The sequence below is a fragment of the Alosa sapidissima genome, chromosome 19 (genome assembly GCF_018492685.1).
Source record: "Alosa sapidissima isolate fAloSap1 chromosome 19, fAloSap1.pri, whole genome shotgun sequence".
Classification (NCBI taxonomy): Eukaryota; Metazoa; Chordata; class Actinopteri; order Clupeiformes; family Clupeidae; genus Alosa; species Alosa sapidissima.
This window is the reverse complement of record NC_055975.1, coordinates 1,610,967-1,630,301: the sequence shown is the minus strand read 5'-3', so window position 1 is coordinate 1,630,301 and position 19,335 is coordinate 1,610,967. Positions and strand designations below refer to the sequence as shown.

The 19,335-nt window shown below is 40.5% G+C and overlaps 2 protein-coding genes across 6 annotated transcripts; one reads left to right on the top strand and one right to left on the bottom strand.

Annotated features, from left to right (window-relative positions):
• The first annotated feature begins 10,390 nt into the window (after positions 1-10,390).
• Positions 10,391-13,132, top strand: ptafr (platelet-activating factor receptor). The gene is made up of 2 exons (XM_042072215.1): positions 10,391-10,464; positions 11,202-13,132. Exon 2 carries the CDS (start codon positions 11,214-11,216, stop codon positions 12,375-12,377), a length of 1,164 nt encoding a protein of 387 aa, XP_041928149.1. The 5' UTR covers positions 10,391-10,464; positions 11,202-11,213; the 3' UTR covers positions 12,378-13,132.
• Positions 13,133-15,025: 1,893 nt separating this feature from the next.
• On the bottom strand, positions 15,026-18,224 carry LOC121693498. Of its 5 annotated transcripts, none has more exons than XM_042072944.1 (6): positions 17,435-18,219; positions 16,902-16,991; positions 16,370-16,651; positions 16,044-16,202; positions 15,897-15,903; positions 15,026-15,516 (listed from the first exon to the last, which is right to left on the bottom strand). In XM_042072944.1, exons 1-6 carry the CDS (start codon positions 17,490-17,492, stop codon positions 15,390-15,392), a joined length of 723 nt encoding a protein of 240 aa, XP_041928878.1. In that variant the 5' UTR covers positions 17,493-18,219; the 3' UTR covers positions 15,026-15,389. The 5 variants fall into 5 exon arrangements, with proteins under 5 accessions (XP_041928878.1, XP_041928879.1, XP_041928880.1 ...); XM_042072945.1 differs by having other exon boundaries at positions 16,044-16,196; positions 17,435-18,218; XM_042072946.1 differs by having other exon boundaries at positions 16,902-17,026; positions 17,435-18,217.
• Positions 18,225-19,335: the final 1,111 nt, after the last annotated feature.

The following is a 19,335-nucleotide window of genomic DNA, read 5'->3' as shown; positions in this document are numbered from 1 at the left end:
AGCAGCCCACGTTACAACAACATCATTCAGATTAGTGCTCAGTAAAGTGTCCCGCTAAGGTTTTTTTTTTTTTCATTTGTTTCTTGTCACAATCCAAACAGTCCATCCATAAACAATAGAAAGCCATCAGATAGATAGATAGATAGATAGATAGATAGATAGATAGATAGATAGATACTTTATTGATCCCCAAGGGGAAATTCAAGTTGAAAAACATCATTGTTGGTGTACTAAACATGAAGATTTCTCTTTTATCTGATTTTATGTGATGGTGATGAGGTGAATTAGCCTGACGTGAATCCAGACGAACCAGTTAGCAGATCTGAATTTGCTCTGCAGGTTGGTCTGGAAAGGAGCCCATTGATGTCCGTTTCCAAATCACCAAAAAAAACAGGAATGAGTATTTTCTTTGGAATTAAATTTGGAGTAAACAACTGCATTTAAAACTGATCTTTACAAAAAGGTGTTTGCTGCACAAATTTGTTATGACTTTAATACACACATTTAAGTTTAATTTCACTGCTGGTTACACCTGTAGAAAAGTTCAGAAACGGGCATCAGTGGACTCAAATTCAAATTTGCTAACAGGTTCGTATGTATTCACCCAGTCTAGAGGTGAATACAGACACAAATATATACACTTGCACACACCAGTATGTAGCTCTCTACCGCAGACACATTTTTACAGAACCTAATTCAGCACATTATTAAGGATGATGGCAGCCATTCAAAGACCTGTATCTGAAGAGAAGTGCAGTCCTACACACCCAGGGTGGTAAAAGTTGCATTTGTGTTGATGGCTGTTTAAGACCCACTTTTTTCAGTTGGGTTAGGTATCAGATATTAAATAACTGAACAGGAATTCATACCATTTCAGCCTCATAGCCATGGGGTATGTAAGATGTAGCCAACAGAGTCACTTAAATATTATAGCAGAACTGGACTAAATTGCTGTCATCAGGGGTTGGCAAAATGTGACACCACACATTAACACAAACACACATACACACACACATACACACACACATACACACACACACACACACACGTACGCACACACACACACACACACGCAGGCACGCGTACACACATTCACACACACATGGGCATCAGAACTGGAAAACTGGGACTGAGAGAAGGTGCAGAGGCCACTGATTCCAAACCCAGGGTAGTTTAAAAATCCCAGAAATTCTACCACAAATAACTGACACGTTTTTAACAACTGAACCAAAATGGATGCACTGCTCAGAGAGACAGGAAGAGGCCAGAGGAGGTGGAACTCAAATGCATGCTTTTATACATGAGACATCATGAGTCTAAAATCAGACAGAAAGACATACATGAATGCAGCAGAACTCTCTGGAACTCAATATAGTCAGCTCCACACACACACACACACACACACACACACACACACACACACACACACACAAAACATAACATCTATACACACTTTCTGGATGACCCTTGAGACTCTTCCAGGTCTATGGCAAGTGGGCTTCAGCATGAGACATTATGAAGGGTTTAACCCTTGTAAGGTGCTCAGGTCTGTGGGACCCGTTTTCAATGTTTGCTACAAAAACATTATGCTATTTATTATTTCTTTTAACTCAAACTCATTGGCCTTGGCTACTTTATTACATTATCGGGAAGTTACATTATCAAGTTTAATTACATTTTCAATGGATTCAAGTGCAAATTTGTATTACATTATCGGGGTCATTACATTATTGGGGATTTATTACATTATCAGGTTCTACAGGCCAAATAACCATTTTTTCTGCAGGTCTATTGCCTCAACACAAAAAAAACCCAGTGCAATGTTCTCACAGGACATCTCTAAGCAGAACTAAAGAACCCTTTTCATGCATGTTTTTGATTGCATACCTCATCACAAAGATCCAGTAGATACATTAAGGCATTAAAGAAACACAATGTAGGAATTTCCCTTTTCGTCAATTTCAACGTGCTATTTAGTTTTAAAGGTTGTATTAGTGATGGCGGGATAACGTCACTTCTGTTGACATTCAAACAAAACATAGAGCTAGCTCGTTACTCCCTCCCCCTCTCTGCCGTGCAATTGAAACTCTCCTGAACGCGCATCTCGTTGGTTATTGGTTGGAACACTTTATTTTGCCTTTGAGTGGTTGACAACACTTGTTGATAGCAATTGTTTTTGTGTGCAGATCTCAGAGCCTAGACTGGCTACAGAGACGCATTTTTTGACAGTCTGTTTATAGGGTGGGCAGCTAGCGGATCGGAAAGATTAGATGAATGTGATCATTTATGTTTGGGCCTGCAGTCGCTGACAACCTTTAAGTGAATACCCAATTCATCTAAAACAAAAAAGGTCATGCTCCTATGCAACACCAATCTTACATAGTGTAATATTTCAGGTCTTTTGGGCAGACATTGGCGATGTCTGAGACACCGAACCCCTTTATTTGAAGTCAGTGTGACATCAAAATGAGTGTGAAGTCATTATTTTGATGTTGAAGAACTACATTGTGTTGCTTTAAAACCCACTGCATATCATGCAGTATATTTCTACTGGAGAGTTGTGAGCAGAACTGTAACAGTTCCTATGTACAGATGAGCCAAAGAATCTTCTCTATATAAATGTTCATTGATTTCATGCTGTAGCACAAAGACCCAATGCTGAACTGTCACTGTCTCAGCTTTTAAGAGCTACTGCAGACCGTACCGTATGTTTATAATGGGTGATAAATCAGTGCAGGGCAGGGGGAGAACTCTCTGCCCAAAATATATTTTTTCCAATCCTGTTCCCATCTGGCCCAAGAGAATATCATAGCATTTATCTCTCCTTTTTTCTTTTACGTGGCCTCAGCTTACAGTGAGCCATGTGGAGATAAAATATCCCATCTTCACTTTCATCTCAAGCAGCAGGGAGAAAAGAGTGCTGGAGACGGGGAGGTGGGGATGGTGGGGGTATTGGGGGATATGGGGTAACTGTAAAAGATGTTCTCCAGGAGGTGTTCCAGCCTCTTGTGCTCCCGGAATGCAGCTCCGCTCCGACCATCTCCAGGTTATCCAATAAAGCTCCTGGGCTGCTGCCAACATTCCCCAGAGCACACCTGGACAGAATGCCCCACCCTGCACACACTCACACACACACACACACACACACACACACACACACACACACACACACACACACACACACACACATGCATACGCACATCTTTTAGGAATGGGAGGTGTGCAGAGGGACTGAACACAGGTAACATGCAGACACAATTTCTCATACTGGAGTGTTGGAAAACCAAGGCAGGCAGTGCTTGCTATGTCAGCAGATAAACAACAAGAGCTCAGCCTACACTAAAGCATCTCTCAGGGATGGGCACTGGATTCTATAGAGATGACCTAGATCTATGGAGTTCAACATGGTCTTGATTTGTCTGCACAACATGATCTCTGAATCAGCTTCTATATTTCCACACCAAACTGAATTATACTAAGGCTCTCACGTATTCCATTAATCAATGTGCATACTAACACTAGAGTAACATAACCATTGTTAATAAGAGAATCAAATATTACCCCTATGGAGAAATGACCCCTTGTGACAAAAAATATCTGACAGTGTTTTGCGGATTTCGTGCTCTTCTGTAGACCACTCGAGGTAAACGACTGAACACTGCCCCCTAGAGCACAGCATTGATTACAAAAAAATTACATTCTTCCTCAAAATATGACAACAAACAATCAAATGCACTGTAAAATTAAGAGCATAAAATGGAAATAATTTCATAACATGATTCTCACCTTAATGATCACTCTAATACCTTTTTAAGACTAATTGTAATTTTATTTAAAAAAAATGTGATTTTAAACGAGGAGTCGATATATTACAGTTTTCCTCAATTGTTTACACACAAAAACGGGTACTTCAGACACAATAACCACAACATGTATACACCAACCCCCTGAACCAATTCTGCTATATTAAAAGCACAATTCCTGCTTTACACTCAAAATTAAATTGCAGTTCTAAAACAGTAGAATTGCAGTTTTTTCACAACAGTACACTCAATTATCTGCATTTGGTACAATTTTCATGAAGAAAATCTCTTTGTTTTCACAAGGAACACACTGCCATTCAAATTCTAAAGTTAATTGCCCTACAATGCACACTGATTCATCACATGGGCAAACACCTGTCACACAGTTTTACAATTAGCAATCAGAGCTTTAAGCATAATGCTTGTGATGTGGATGAGGTGCTGTGGTCAGACCGAAACAGAAGAAAGGGTGCAGCATTATTTTTTTTTTACTGTAACTGTATACAGTAAATTCTTCTGTTGTTTTGTATGTAGACCACTGTATGTACAACTTTATGTTGGTTGGGATGTACACTGTGTACATTGTTTTTGTGGGGGAAAATTAAATGTATTTGTTACTGTGTATTTGTGTGTTCTGAGTAAACAATATTCTCAAATATTTTACAACACACTTATGTATGTACTGTCTGTAGCAAGTACTGAATAAAACACTGAATAAAACACTGAATAAAAAAAGGCCAAAGTCATTATGATGAATGGAGAAGAAGTGATTTCCATTCATCACAGTGTTTTACATTGAGCACGTCAGTGTTAAACTGGTTCTTATAAATGTCATATTCATATGATGGTTTGTGTGTGTCATTTGAAAACAAAATACCATTTTGAGAAGAAATAACATTGTTTTGAATGTAAAGTTTCATTTTGCATGAGAATTGAGAGGTTTTGCCCATTGTGTGTGTGTTTAGGGAGAGAGAGAGAGAAAGAGAGAGTGAGAGTGAGAGAGGTTTCTGGTAGATAACTTAAATGGTAGAACATTTTGTTTCATTTGATCAAACTGCATGCCACCCAGAAGCATGTATAATGACAATAAATTAGTTTTGTGGCTCAGAACCAGTTAACTGTCTCTCCACACTCAAGCTTAGCAGGAATGGCATGGCTTTCCCGCCACTTTCTCCATGTGAAGTGGTTCAAGTTGCCTATAACAGTTTGACTGGCACCACCACTGCTCTTTTTTCTCTTTTTTAATGTTGTGAGGCATGCCAGCCCTCATAAGAGCTTTCTGGTTGGAGTCTATCGTTAACCTTAATCCCAGTATTAGGCTGTGGCTCCAATGGGCTGGGGCTGTGCATTTGTGTGCGAGCCTGAGTCGCTGTTGTTAAAACCTGCCATCTCTCACATATTAAAATGTGAATTGCGTTTCATGAAGGAGCTCTCGCTAACCACACAGCAGAAAAGTATTTTCCATGTGTTTCGTAAAACACTGCCTCACACATAGGAGAGAAGAAAAAAATGTGTCAAGAAGAGAAATCTATGAAAGACACTTAATGAGTTATGTGTTGAGTGATAAGTAGGTGGTGACAGGTATTCGGGGGCAAAACAGGAAAGAAAGATATCCAAAGCAAAATATGCAGGTACAAAGAAAAGAGAAGAGAAAAGAGAAAGAGAGAGATGAACAAATGAACACACACATACTCTCTCTCTCTCGCTCTCTCTCTCAGTTCTCTGCTGCCATCTTGTGGTGTTATCCTGTAATGCTGACGGACTGGGACTAAAAAAAGGCCCTGGACTTTCTTCCAAATAGGCCCACTACCATTCGCACTTATAAACACACATTAGCTGACTATCATGGTAGAGTCTCACAATATTATTTTGCCAGTGAATGTATCACATTCAAACATAGTGAGTTAGATTGTACAAAAATGATCATTATTGATTAATGATTATTATTTTACCTCGTACCTTCATTCATATATGTACAGTAGCTAAAGTAACTTAAACCAACAGGGATGTCATATACCATATTGGTTCATAGGGGTCAATAAATGGCCTTGAACAGACATTGCACATACATACAAAGCCTACAGCTTGGTCAGGTTGGTGCACAGTACATCATCACGATGTGTATGGACCTGATTAGAGCTATCCCTTGCAAATACGAGGAAGTTGTGGTAGCAAACGTCAAGAACAAAATGCAATCAGTTTTGCACAAGGACAAACAAACAAAAAAAAAGTGCCATTACCACCCCTTACGAAAATTAACCATGTTATTACTATGACAAAATAACCATGTTTTTTTCGGTTTCATGTTTTTTTTTGGGTAACCATGACTATAGTTTGACCATGGTTTTTTGTAGCCATGATAACCATGGTTTATCACTATAGTTGATAAATAAGCACCATGCCCTGCAGGGGCCCTGCCAAAAAAAGTTGGCCCTATGACAGACAATAACTCTGGGCCCTCTGGGGGACCCCTGTCAGTGCTGGCCCCTTAGAATTGTCCTCACTTCCTGAGCGGTTGGCTGAGTAACAAAATTATGAACACCTTACAAGGGTTCAACCCTAACATTACCATGGTCATTAACCATGGTTTTCTTCAGAAGGTATAAACCATGGTTTTCCTCAGAAGGTATAAACCATGGTTTTTCCTAACCCAACTTAATCGACTGTTAAAAAAACATAACACGGTTGCCATGTTAAAGAAGCCCTATGTAGGTCTGGTTATTCCTTCGCTGTTTCTGGGTTTTCGCCTGATTTGGGCTCACATTTTTCACGACATAGCTCCCCCTGCAGCTTCGGTAGCAAGTGACTGCTACGCTAAACCGCCACTAGCTAGCGAGCTAGCCATCAATAAACCAAGCTAAACACATAGGGCTCACAATAAAACGGTCGAGCAAACACATTGTTCAAGAGACTATCAAATCACATTACAAAAACGAAGTTCACCCAAGGGTAGGCTACTTACAATTTCAACAGCAAAAAAGCCAAGTCGGAGTCCGTTTTGCAGTCTTCTTAGAAACTACAATCTGACTACATTTTCGAGTATTTCCGCCGAGTTACATCCGGATGTGTTAGGACCGCGACCAGAAGTTGCATATTCGTTTTTTCCGCGGAGAAGCATTAGGGGGAGACGAAGCACCCACCAAACGACCCAAAAAGTGTTGTAGAACCATCACAACGACTCTCAACCTGCATAATTAAGGTCATTTTTGCTAAAATTGTTGCATAGGGCCTCTTTAAAACCATAGTAGTACCATAAAGTGCAATAGGGTATGGTACCAAAGCTACTATGAAGAACTATGCATAAACCATAGTAGTACTAGTACTATGGTTAGGAGCATGGTGATCATCATCACCATGGGTTACCATGGTAAAACCATAGTTACTGCATTAAAACCATATGAAACCATGGTTAATTTGGGACAAATAAGGGACAAAACATGCAAATGTGTAGTCTGTGGTGGCAGGGACATTGGAACCCATTTCTGTTTGCATTGAAACAGATGATGTGTTGTGCCTGGTCTCTTGACTTAACTTAAAATCATCAAGTCGAACTTTCATCTCCCCCTTTCTCCCCAGAGAAAATGTTTCGAATTCTGGCTGCTAAACACACCATCTGCGTGGTGTGAGGTAGTGAGTCATTTGTCAATTGCAAGAGTTGGCAACCTTGGTGTCCCTTGCTATTCCTGCTATTGAAAATGTGATCTTACTAGTTTTTTGAATGACAATGATAACAGATAGCATAGACATGGGCTACTGATAGGCATAAGAGAAACATATTTATTTGGAGACTAGCCTACTTGTGTGACAAGGTATACTGTGCCAGGCCGACGGCCGTTGAATTGGACGGCCGTTAAATGGACGGCCATTCTAGACTTTTCTAGAACGTCCATATTGCCAGCCGCCCCTGTCACTCACATCACTGCTCTTACACACAGAAGACCCAAACGCTCTGCACAGGAACCTGATATCTGGGTCAACTCTATGTCCTCTCTAAAGTGCTTGTGGTCAAGAGACCTACAATGCCTAAAGTATTCAATCCCTTGGATATTTTCACCCTTTTCTTGCATTTGAAAGCATATTTCTACAAAGTAATGTTGATTAATTAAAAATATATAATGTAAAATAAGTAATTGCATAAATATTCACCCCTTTCAAGTCAATATTTAGTAGCTACACCTTTGGAGGCAATCACAGCATGTCTGTGTGGATAGGTCTCAACTAGGCTTGCATAATTGCTGCAATTTTACTCCATCCCTCTTTGCAAAACTGTTCAAACTCTGTCAGGTTGTACAGGGATTGGGCGTAAACAACCCTTTTTATGTCCAGTTACAAATTCTCTATTGGATTGAGGTCTTGAGCATTTACATTGTTGTCTTTAAACCATTGCTTTGTAGCTTTAGCTGTAGGTTTCAGGTCATTGTGTTCTTTTCTTTTCCAAAGTCGTAGTTTTCTCACAGACAGAATCAGATTGTCCCCGAGAATTTCTATATTTGTTGTATTATTTTACCATTTACCTTTACAAGTCTTCCAGGGCCTGCTGCCAAGAAGCATCCCCACAGCATGATGCCTAACATCTAGCATCTAGTCTGATGGCCAAAAAGCCCCCATTTTAGACCCCATCCATAAGATTTTGAAAATTATATTTTTGCTGACCATTTTCAAAAGGTTTTGCATCCACACTGCATTGTCTTCAGAAATTACCTCATCCACACAGACACTAAATCAAGTGAAAAAAACGTTGTAGTACACATATGAAACATACACTACTCACAAAAAGTTAGGGATGTCTGGCTTTCGGGTGAAATTTATGGAAAATGTAAAACGTTCAAGCTACAGCGGTATTATATTATATATAACAATTTATTGAAACAAAAGCCAACAAAAATGCCAATGTCTCAATAACTTGTCACATGCCCTTGAGCATCAATTACAGCTTGACAACGATGTTTCATGCTGTCCACAAGTCCAGTTATTGTCTGCTGCGGCATGGCATCCCACTTTTCTTGAAGGGCGGCCTTCAGGTCATTGAGGTTCTGGGGTACAGTTACAAGCCTCAACACGGCGACTGAACTGATCCCATAGGCTTTCTATGGGATTCAGGTCTGGAGAAAGTGCAGGCCCCTCCATTTGAGGTACCCGAGTCTCCAGCAGCCGTTCCCTAATGATGTGACCTCGATGAGCTGGAGCATTGTCGTCCATGAAGATGAAATTAGGCCTGTGTTGTTCATGCAGGGGCACAATTACTGGATTAATGATGTTATTCAGGTAGTATGGGCTTGTCACTGTACCATTCACAAAGTGTAGGGCACTTCTGTATTGAGTAGATACACCTGCCCACACTGTAACACCACCAACTCCAAAGGGTTGTCTGGTGACAACAGTGGCTGAATCAAAGCGCTCTCCTTGACGTCTCCAACATCGTTGGCGGCCATCATTTCTGCGTTTTCTCAACGTGAATCGACTTTCATCATCAGAGAACAGCACTGGTCCCTCGTCCTGCCTGTGCCTGGTGGTGTGGTCAGGTACCCTTGCAGGTCGTCTAACATGCAGACCATGCTGATGTAAACAGTTTCAAATGGTCTGACGTGACACTTGGGTGCCTCTCACCTCCCTGGCGTTGATCCCATGTGCCTGGAGTTGAGTGGCATTCATCATCCGGTTCCACAGGGAATGGTTCACAATGAAGCGGTCATCAGTGTGGGATGTGGCCAATGAACGTCCACTTATGCCTTTCTGTGACTCTGTCAGTGTCTCTGTCTCTCTGTTGCAACCTGCTGATGACACTCTGTGACACTTTAAGTTCAGTGGCCACTTCCGTCTGAGAACATCCTGTTTGAGGCCTCGCAATGGCGAGGTGCTGTTGATCAATTGTTAGGTGTCGTCTTGGTCTCATGGTCTCACCTTAGGATGTTATTTTGTTTGTCCCTCATGTTGCCAGCCGTGTATGCAGGCAACAGGCATGCATTAATAGCACAAAAAGGGAAATGCAGTTTAAAAAGAGGCCGAAAAGAGGCCTGTGAAATGTGTTGTACTACTTTCATTTCATTTCACTTTATCACTTTCCACTGTTGCAAAGCCTGCTTGTCTTCAGTTCAACCATTGATATGGGATGGTGACTAAGTTTTTTTTTTTTTACCAGATCTACTTCACAGGAGCGCCAATGTACAGAATTAATAGGCTCATGCCAGACAATCAGAAAATAGTATTATTGAAAATAGTAAAGTATATGTTTTCAATAATATGCCTTGTAGTTTCTTATACCATGATTATTGTATGGGTATTTTTGTATTTTCAAATTACTTATTACTTCTATTTTAATTGAAATGCATTTTTCACATCAATATTTTATTAGTATTTGTTGTTTTTGATGTAGGCTATTTGTGCCCACCTCTGATCACAGACAACACAGAATCCCAGGTTTACTGAAACTCATTTTGTCTGGAGATCAAAGATGTATTGATCTGACTGGCAACAATTGAGTTCGACAGCCTGAAATATCTCAGGGCTGAACTGACGTATCATAGAGGAGTTTCCAAACTTTCGCAAGTTATTCGTTAATGTGTTGTAAGGACAGCGAGGTGTCAGAACTCGCTTCCTGTTAAGCTTGACGACGCCGGGGAGAGCAGAAGCGTGTGTTTGAGATTGGGGTTTATCAATTCAGGTAAGAGAAAAACTTGTGCTGGTATCTATGTATGAAAAAATCATTACAACTATTAAAGTAATTTATAATCTCTAAGTTGCTATAAGTTTCCGGTTTTGTCATATAGCCTATAGGCTAGCGTTTCAAAATAATAGACTCAGAATAATAGCCTGTTGTGTTCTAATAGCCTAAATAATTATCGGCCGAATCATTCATTTTCTTTGATGTTTTGGTTAGATTGAATAGTTTCTTTTATGCCAAAAAGTTTCATTTATTTATCATTAATAATGTGCACTTGGCATATTCAATGCAACAGACCTAGACGATAAATAGCCTACATCTGCTTTTCGGATTCGAGTTTGTGTATCCCTGATAGTGTAATAAACAATACTCCTACAAAATTAGCACATTTGCTTGTATGGGCTTATAGTTAGGCTATGTAACATCTCCAGTTAATTACATCTGTTTAATCAATAATATTGTGTATATATTATGTACAAATTATAGCATTTTCTCAGAAACAGTAGATGCTTACTGTTTTGTGCCCCTTCAAGATATCAAGATGGTGACTGGTGATCTGATAGATAAGGAGCTTTCTGAGCTAAAATATGCTAAATTAGCTGTGAGAATAGGACACTCCCGTACATGGCATATTTTGAGAAATGGAAATTAGTTTGATGAGTGATATATAACACTCAGTTTATCATTCTAAAATGTAAAACTCAACCAACTTGTGTTTTTATTATTTTATCTCACAGACCCTTCTTGTGATGTTAAAAGAAATGGAAAACTCAAGCTCTTCAAATACCAGCACATTCTTGGACTCTGAGTTCCGTTACACTCTATTCCCTTTGTTCTACGGTATCGTGTTTGTCCTGGGGCTGAGCACAAACGTCTACGTGCTATACGTCCTGCGCCACCTGCGAGATGCACGAGCCATGAGCGAGGTCCGCATCTACATGACCAACCTGACAGTGGCCGATCTGCTCTTTGTCACCGCCTTGCCTTTCTGGATTGGCTACTATGCCCGCAGGGGTAACTGGGTCTATGGCGACGCCATGTGCCGGATCACTGCCTCCCTGTTCTTCATCAACACCTACTGCTCCATCCTCTTCCTTGCCGTGATCAGCGTCAACCGCTACTGGGCCGTGACGCGGCCACTGGAGGCTGCCAAGTCAGACCACTGGCGGCGAGGTGTGTGTGTGTCGGTGGGCATCTGGGCATGCACGCTGTCTGCCACCATCCCTTACCTGGTCCAACCTGGCATACATGTGGACGGCAACGTAAGCCGCTGTCTTGAGGGCTACCACAACGAGACGCGCAAAACACGCCTCGCTGTGGCTGCTACGCACTTTGTCATCATTGCGCTGTTTTTCGTGGTCTTCCTGCTGGTCGTGGTGTGCAATGTGCTGATCGCTCGGGCTCTTCTCACTCAGCCGCTCATCAAGGAGCGCTCCATAGTGCAGGGCACATCTGGTGGTGGCAGTTCCAAAATTCAGCCCAGCGGGACCAAGCGCCGGGCGGTTCGCATGCTGTGTGCAGTCATCACTGTGTTCGCCGTGTGCTTCCTACCGCACCATGTGGTGCAGGGGCCATGGGCGCTGGTCGCGCTGCACCTGGCCGACGGCTGGTCACAGAGCACCAGGCAGCGCCTCAATGACGCACACCAGGTCACCATCATGCTCATGGGGCTTAACTGCCTTCTGGACCCCGTGGTCTATTGCTTTGCCACTAGGAAGTTCCGCCTGTATGTCATTAGCCACTTCGGCAGGTTCAGCAGGGGCAAGGGATGCCAAAAGACCGTCACTACCAACATCTCCATGGCCAACCAAAATCAGAGCATTCCCTCTAATGAATCAGATAAGGACCCACCCAAAATATTGGTAGATTCCTCCCTACCTCTTCCCAAAACAAATACACCAGTTACAGAATAAATACATTGGTTACACGAGGTACACTTGTGTAGGTGTGTGAACTTACTTTACGCAGTGCAGCTCAGAATGTAACTTGGTTAAAACCCATATCCTGCATAATGATGTACCCTTTCTAAAATGGAATTGCGGGTGCTTAGTTGCTCATACTTCCTTCCATGTGGTGAACATTATGCATATTTTTAGATTTGTACAGGAAATACCAAAAAGAAAACATAGAAAAGATATTTGAAAGTAGCTGTGAAAGAAAACATGCATTTCACTCAACAGCCAACTGCACTTATTTCATTTTCAAACTGACAATGGCCCTAATATAAAAGGTGGGGAAAGTGCAAAGTCTTATTCATGAACTATAACTATCATGTAGCACTGAGTTGACTCATCAATGTTTCCGCTTAAAGTCTTACCAATGATGTAGGTCATCATTAAATTAGGGCTGAATATGTCTTATTTGAAGTGACTTAATCCCATTCAGGGAAGCATTTCTGTTCTGGCAGCTAATATTGAATAGTATGTGTGTTAAAGGTGTGCATGTGAAGCTTGTCAAGCCTGCTGTGAACTGTTTTAATAATTGTGTGACTTCTTAAATAAGTTTGTTTGGCTATTAGTAGGCTATTTAACAGAATTAAAGTACTTATTTAAGAAATAGATTGCTTCTTCTCAAGCATAATATCTATACTACATTGTGCCTTGGGTGACATAGTAACGTGTGACCACTATTTGTTTTTCAGCTAATAAAATACATTTTTACAAAAAGACAAACTGTTAATCTCTACAGGCTTTCTTTACTGTATATTGTCATGGTATAAGGTGGACAGGAGGACAAGACACAAGTCGAGTGTAAGTGTGTGTGTGTGTGTGTGTGTGACTTGAGTGATGGGGTGATGTGGGATTGGCTGCTTGGATCTAGTTACATGTAGTAGTCTAGTGTGATCAGGTCAGGATCACGACTAATTGCAATCACCTGTGTGTACGGGGTGACTCTCTCCTCTGCTCCTGTTTTCCTGGGCTAGCTCATAGCATGGAAAAGGACATGGTAGACTCTGGCCATTGTTCTCATAGCGCAACTGTCCTCCCTTGAACATGTATTTGGTTCAATGTTTTACTTAAAATGTATGTGTTATATATTAACAATGACAAGTCACGTAAGTGCTATTTATTGTTGACACGAAATGTCAAATGTGTGGGATGAATATGGGTCATGGTATTACACTTTTCTCTGTTGTAGATCACAGCTGGCTGTTGGTACCACAGCTTGACCACTGGTTTCCCCTGAAAGAATTTTTGTATCAATCTAACCTAGTAGCATCCTAGGAGTGTTCTCGTTGTCCTTGCCAGTGTGGCCTGCCAGATCAATTGCATAACACATCTAAGGTAACTTTAAAAAAATATATAATATATATAATATAAAAAAATATCGTTCGTTCTTAAAGTTCCGGCAGTGTTTGGCGGGCCTATCAAGTCTATTTTTGTGGACTTTACCTTAGAATAGACGTACTCATTATTTCACCTTGATTTAGCCTATACCGTAGCCTAGCTATGCCCAAAAATAATAAATCACAGGCAGCATCCAAAAACATTCAGATGGGCTATCCATCCCATAGCCTACAGACTTACTGTAGGCCTAACCTATGCCTATAAATAATTTCTTATCAAAAATATTTCTGGATACGTGCTAAACTCCTTACCTGGTTGTAGCCTAAGTTTTATCCATATGGAGATCTTCAAAGGCTTGCGCTATAATTCCAACCCTGTTTATGAACGAACCTGTCTGTTGCTGACAAGGCCTATCTCAAATTTCCCGTTTAACTCTTCTACATAGAATAGGCTATAATTGCGCAAACATGTCAAATCCCGACTTTAAAACGACAAGGCGTGACAGGCAAAATAGGTTATTACGCATAGGCTACAAACAATTTCCAAATCAGTTTCAGTAGCCTACGCTACTGACAAGACAAAATATAAACATTTGGACCAAAGGTCCATTTATTCGTTTTTTTTTTCAAACTGCAGAAATCAAATTATTAGGCTGTTATATAGAGAATGGAAAAAAAACGTTATTGACCGGTTTTGTGGATTTCAGAATAACGTTTCTGTTCCGGAACAGTTGAAGACCATTTTGTTTTCGTTTCCGCTCCTCGTAAAATTCCGTTCGTTTTCGGTTTTCGTTCCTTGAACCGGTTCGGAGCCCTGGTTTTAAGCAAAGAAAAGAAATAATAAATACATCATTGCTTATACTACTGACTCTGTTTGCATCCATTTAGTTGGATAACTTGAGTGGCCCTATCACACTAGCAACAGCTTTTTCAATTTCCTGCAGACGATCGCGAGCCAACTTCTGTGTGAGTAGAACAGCACATTGCATTTGTCACTATGGGATGAGATGAAAACAATCATCTCCTGTTCTGTGTGCACTATACAATACTACACTATAGATATCTGCTTACACATTTCCTTGGGCAGAGAAAATAGGTCATCGCACTGTTTGACACACACAAATTGCTTCGGTGCTCTATTATTTGCTATATAATGGGAGCAGTGTTTTTGAAAATGGCAATCAAAACATGTAACTTTGATTTGTAGATACTTGTACTGCATGCTACGGCAAAGATGACTGATGGAAAATGAAGTGCAATAGACAGAAAGATAGATATGGAGAAAGAGAGAACAGAAATGTATTTGGCTCAGCAAAGAGGAACAAATAAAGAGGAACTAAACATCTATTTATGCAGAACCATGCTTCTCTCAGTTTTTCATTCTGTGTTGTAAAGTTAGGGTGTGTCCGTATAGCTTTGGTTCTCAATCTTGAAACCACAAGAGTAGTATCCCACAGATTCTATCATTTTAGATTCTCTCTTAGGTTATGTAAGATTAGGCTCTCACTCCACCATAAAACACTATGCTGTCTTCTTTATTGAGTGTAGATATAGCATAGTTATCAAATTGTTAGATTCTCTCAGACAAGTCTCATCTAGTTGAAGGTGTGTTTGAGTGTTATTTTTTTATCCTGTCTTGTCAAGCCAGTGTGGCATAGCTTTGGTCCTCCGCTCTGAATGTGGGGTTCAGGTCGGAGTAGGCCTTCTCGATCTCCAGACTGTTCATGTAGATGTCTCCATCATCTACTGGAGGACTGTGAGGGTTTCTGAAATAGACCAAACACAGAGGGATGTGTGTACAGCACACAATGTTTTTGTGTGATTTCTTCCATTTCTATTTGTACTTTGCTATCAATCTACTACATTATACGTAGTGTGTATATGTATTACCAAAAGTGTATTTCTGTTCAAATCCCCAACTGTAATGTATTGAAATCTTGTCTCAGATCTTTACTCAAGTGTTTTCACATCTTTTGCATATCAGTGTGCTTTTGCAATAAACACCCACAAACATATTTCAGACTTCATATTCAGATTCAGACAGAAATTTCTTCTCTCTTCAATATACTGGAAACAGTATGTGATTAGTGCATTGACAATTCAACCCCACAAACACAACTCAAGCTCATTTGAATGAGGTACTTACTTTGAGCCTTTGATCAGGAGGTAACAAGCACAGGTGGATATAAACACCAAAACAAGGAAAATATGGACAGTTATTTTTATTAAATAAAAAAGGTTTTATTTAATAATCTCACAAACTAATTTAACATGTGTATTGTTGTCCACTCACCATAGTCATTTGGCTCAGCGGTTCTGGTGGTTAGGCTGGATGCCTCTTTGATCCGATGGACCCAGAGCCACAGAACCAGCACCGCGAGGAAGAGCAAGGCCAGCAGGCTCAGAACCAGTGCAGCTGCAGCCAACCTAGTTACTCCCTGTATTTCTAAAACTCCAATCAAGAATACAAAATTAAAATCATGAATACAAAAATGTATGTACAACAATTACATCTTATATAGAGTCTCAGATGAGATCTTTTACAATGAGTAAAGCATGTGACCAGTTGAAAAAATGAACCTGTTCAATCACATTGAAATGTTACTGTAGGTGTTCTACCTGAGGATGATGTGGATAAGAAGTAGACCTCATAGGCCAGGCTTGAGGCATTCAATGTCTTACTGTAGCCATGACAACGGTAGTTCCCATTATCCTCCGCTCTGCTCAACACCAGTTGCTTCCCAGTGTCCACTTTCTCCCACACCCCTTCCCCTTCTGATCTTTCCCAGCTCCAGGCAACAAAGTGGTGCTTGGAGGAGGTTTCACACCTCAAGGTGGCATTCTTGCCTTCCACAAAGATGTGGCCACCGTGGTTAGCCTCCACTATCAGAGAGAGATTTTCTGGGCAGAAGTGAAAAAAGGGAAGAGAGTAACATCCACTTCAGGGTTTCAACATACTCCACAGTTCCCTGGGCAGTGAATAAACCATTTTAGGCTTCCCTTTTTTCCGTTAAATGCATTAGTGTCCACACTTCGTTATTCGTCAACTGATTTACAACATAGTAAAGGCAGGACTGAATCATGCAAGAACAACAAGCACAAACTTCCATCCAATTAACAACAAAGCAAAATTGTCTTAACAAAAAATTACCGATGGTCCAGGAGTTTATTGTGAAGACATAATTTCCCTGATCCATTGTTCTTTCAGTAAACACCACTGGAAGGGTGAGGGGCTCCAGAACTAACCAGAAACAAACTTGATTCTCAGAAAAGTCTCTGAAATTCCATTTAGAACGACATAAAATGTACTCTACATTAATATTAAACACAAATTCAAATGAGGAACAGTTATATACTCCATGTGAAACAAACTCCATACTAATCTATATTGCAATACTGTACCTTGCAGCATCTTGAGTATCTACACTTAAGGCACATCCACACAGCAAACAAAAAATATAAAGACATGATATATGATATAATGACAACTGTAACTATATGTATACCAAAATTAGCATTCACACTGGCCATAAAGAAAACCTCTGACAATGCATATTTTATGATGCCTTTTAGGTTGTGATTAGCCTTAAGTGTTTATCATCCATGAAATCGTTTTGAAAGTAATGCACAATGACAGCATTCTTCATATCATTATCGCGAGTGATCTATAAATGAAAAACATACCTGCCTCTTCAAATGGATTTACCACGAGAAACAATCCAAGGAAGTATATCCAAAGCATGTTTGTGATGTGCTGGAGGACTGATTTGTGGAAAGATTTTACTGCGCTGGACAGTGACCTGCATACACTGGTCTGAGGCTTTGCTTGGTCCTCTCTGGCACTTTTGGTCCCCAGTGCAGAAGTTTAGATGGGGTGAGGGGAAGCATGAACCGGGAACAGAGCGAGCGAGAACCTCAAGCTTCCCTTCAGGTGGACCTGCCCTGAATCCTCTACCTGCCTCCCTCACTTCCCCCACCTGAGGCACCTGTTTCACAAGATGCTTTTAATTCTCTCTCTCTGACTATGGGATCAAAATGCTAACATTATTTGAATCAATTTGTTTCAACAACCTTGACACCATGTCTGAACGACATGTAATAGGTGACGTTCTGATATATATATTTTATTTCTGTTTGACTACAACTTTTTGAATGTTAAAAAAATAGAGGGGACTAACAGCTGAGGAGACTCGCTATAAGAGGTCAGCATAGTTAAAGGTACACTATGCAAGATTTTCACCTTAATATAACCTTTACGAAGCCAATTTGATGGTAAACAAACTTGTAATAGGCAAATCGTTTGTTGAATGTATGGTTGGCCAGAAGAAAGTTCTACTGTGAGCTCCACAAATGCTCTAGAAAGTAGCTGTTGTAAAAGCTACAGCACTACATGGTCAAGAAAACAGGTCAAAAAAGCTTTTGAGAAGCTGCTTCAGAAAAAAGCTACACTACCACCAAGCTACTGAGAAATGTAGTTAAGCTATAGTAGCTTCTCTACCAGTAGTAAGGTACTGCCCATCACTGGTAATGTTTCATGATTCTCGCAAGATTTGACGGGCCACCGTTCTTGAAGTTGCATGGCTGGTTTTCTCGGTAGCGACTCGCTACGTCTATGCTGTATGGCTATGCTAGGTGAACGATTTGCCTATTACAAGTTCGTTTACCATCAAATTGGCTTCGTAAAGGTTATATTAAGGTGAAAATCTTGCATAGTGCACCTTTAACTATGCCGAGCCTCCTCGGTCATACCACAATTCTTAATAAATAGAATATATAAAAAGTTACATAACTTTAATAGCTGTTAGTCCCCTTCTATTTTTTTAACATTCAAAAAGTTGTAGTCAAACAGAAATAAAATATATATCAGAACGTCACCTATTACCGACCTTCCCGTATTTCCGACCTCTTACGTGTATCTGTCACTTAATATTCATTATACAAACCAAGACAGCGGATTCCTAAAGAAATGCAAGCACCCACACCTGCTGTCACAGTGTACCTACCTGATATAAGGTCGATTTTCTCCGGACTGGAATGTTCAAAAATACTAAAAATGTACCTGAAATGTTCAGAAGAGTTTGAGGATCATGAAAATGTGCACGAAATTCACATTCATAACTCTATAGAACCAAGACCTTAGCATATGTGGTGAAATTCTGAGCTATGCCCATAGACTTCAATGGAGCAGTCGCTGCCTCTGCTCTGCATAAAGGGGGATTTTGACCCCCCCTTGTGAGATCCGGGTTCCCGGAAGTGGCTCCTGATGAAATATCTTTGCTACAGTGTCTAGCCAGTGGTGGCAAGCGAGCTAATTAGGGAGAAAGGAAACATACCCGATTTATGGGTAAAGCACCGCAAGTTACATTGATTGGTCTGAGCAGATAGTAGCCTTGTGATTGGTTAGATATCAAGACGAAGGTAAATGGCCCGCCTCTTCCTGTCTCTTTAAAAATCCAGCAGCGGTAAGTGCTTATGCCACGACAAATGTTTTAAAAATTAGGTTATTAGCAGCGGTACGTGTTTTTGCCACGTCAAATGTTTAGAAAATTAAGTTGTTAGCATTTGCTACTATGAAAATCCAATCA

What these genes read in the sequence shown, in the direction of transcription:
- LOC121693498 (XM_042072944.1), bottom strand. Translation starts at nt 17,492, where the DNA reads ATGCTTTGGATATACTTCCTTGGATTGTTTCTCGTGGTAAATCCATTT. An exon ending in AATAAACTCCTGGACCATCG is followed by an intron (nt 16,652 to 16,901) that starts GTAATTTTTTGT and finishes ACTTCTGCCCAG; the next exon opens with AAAATCTCTCTCTGATAGTG. An exon ending in CTTATCCACATCATCCTCAG is followed by an intron (nt 16,203 to 16,369) that starts GTAGAACACCTA and finishes TCTTGATTGGAG; the next exon opens with TTTTAGAAATACAGGGAGTA.
- ptafr (XM_042072215.1), top strand. Translation starts at nt 11,214, where the DNA reads ATGTTAAAAGAAATGGAAAACTCAAGCTCTTCAAATACCAGCACATTC.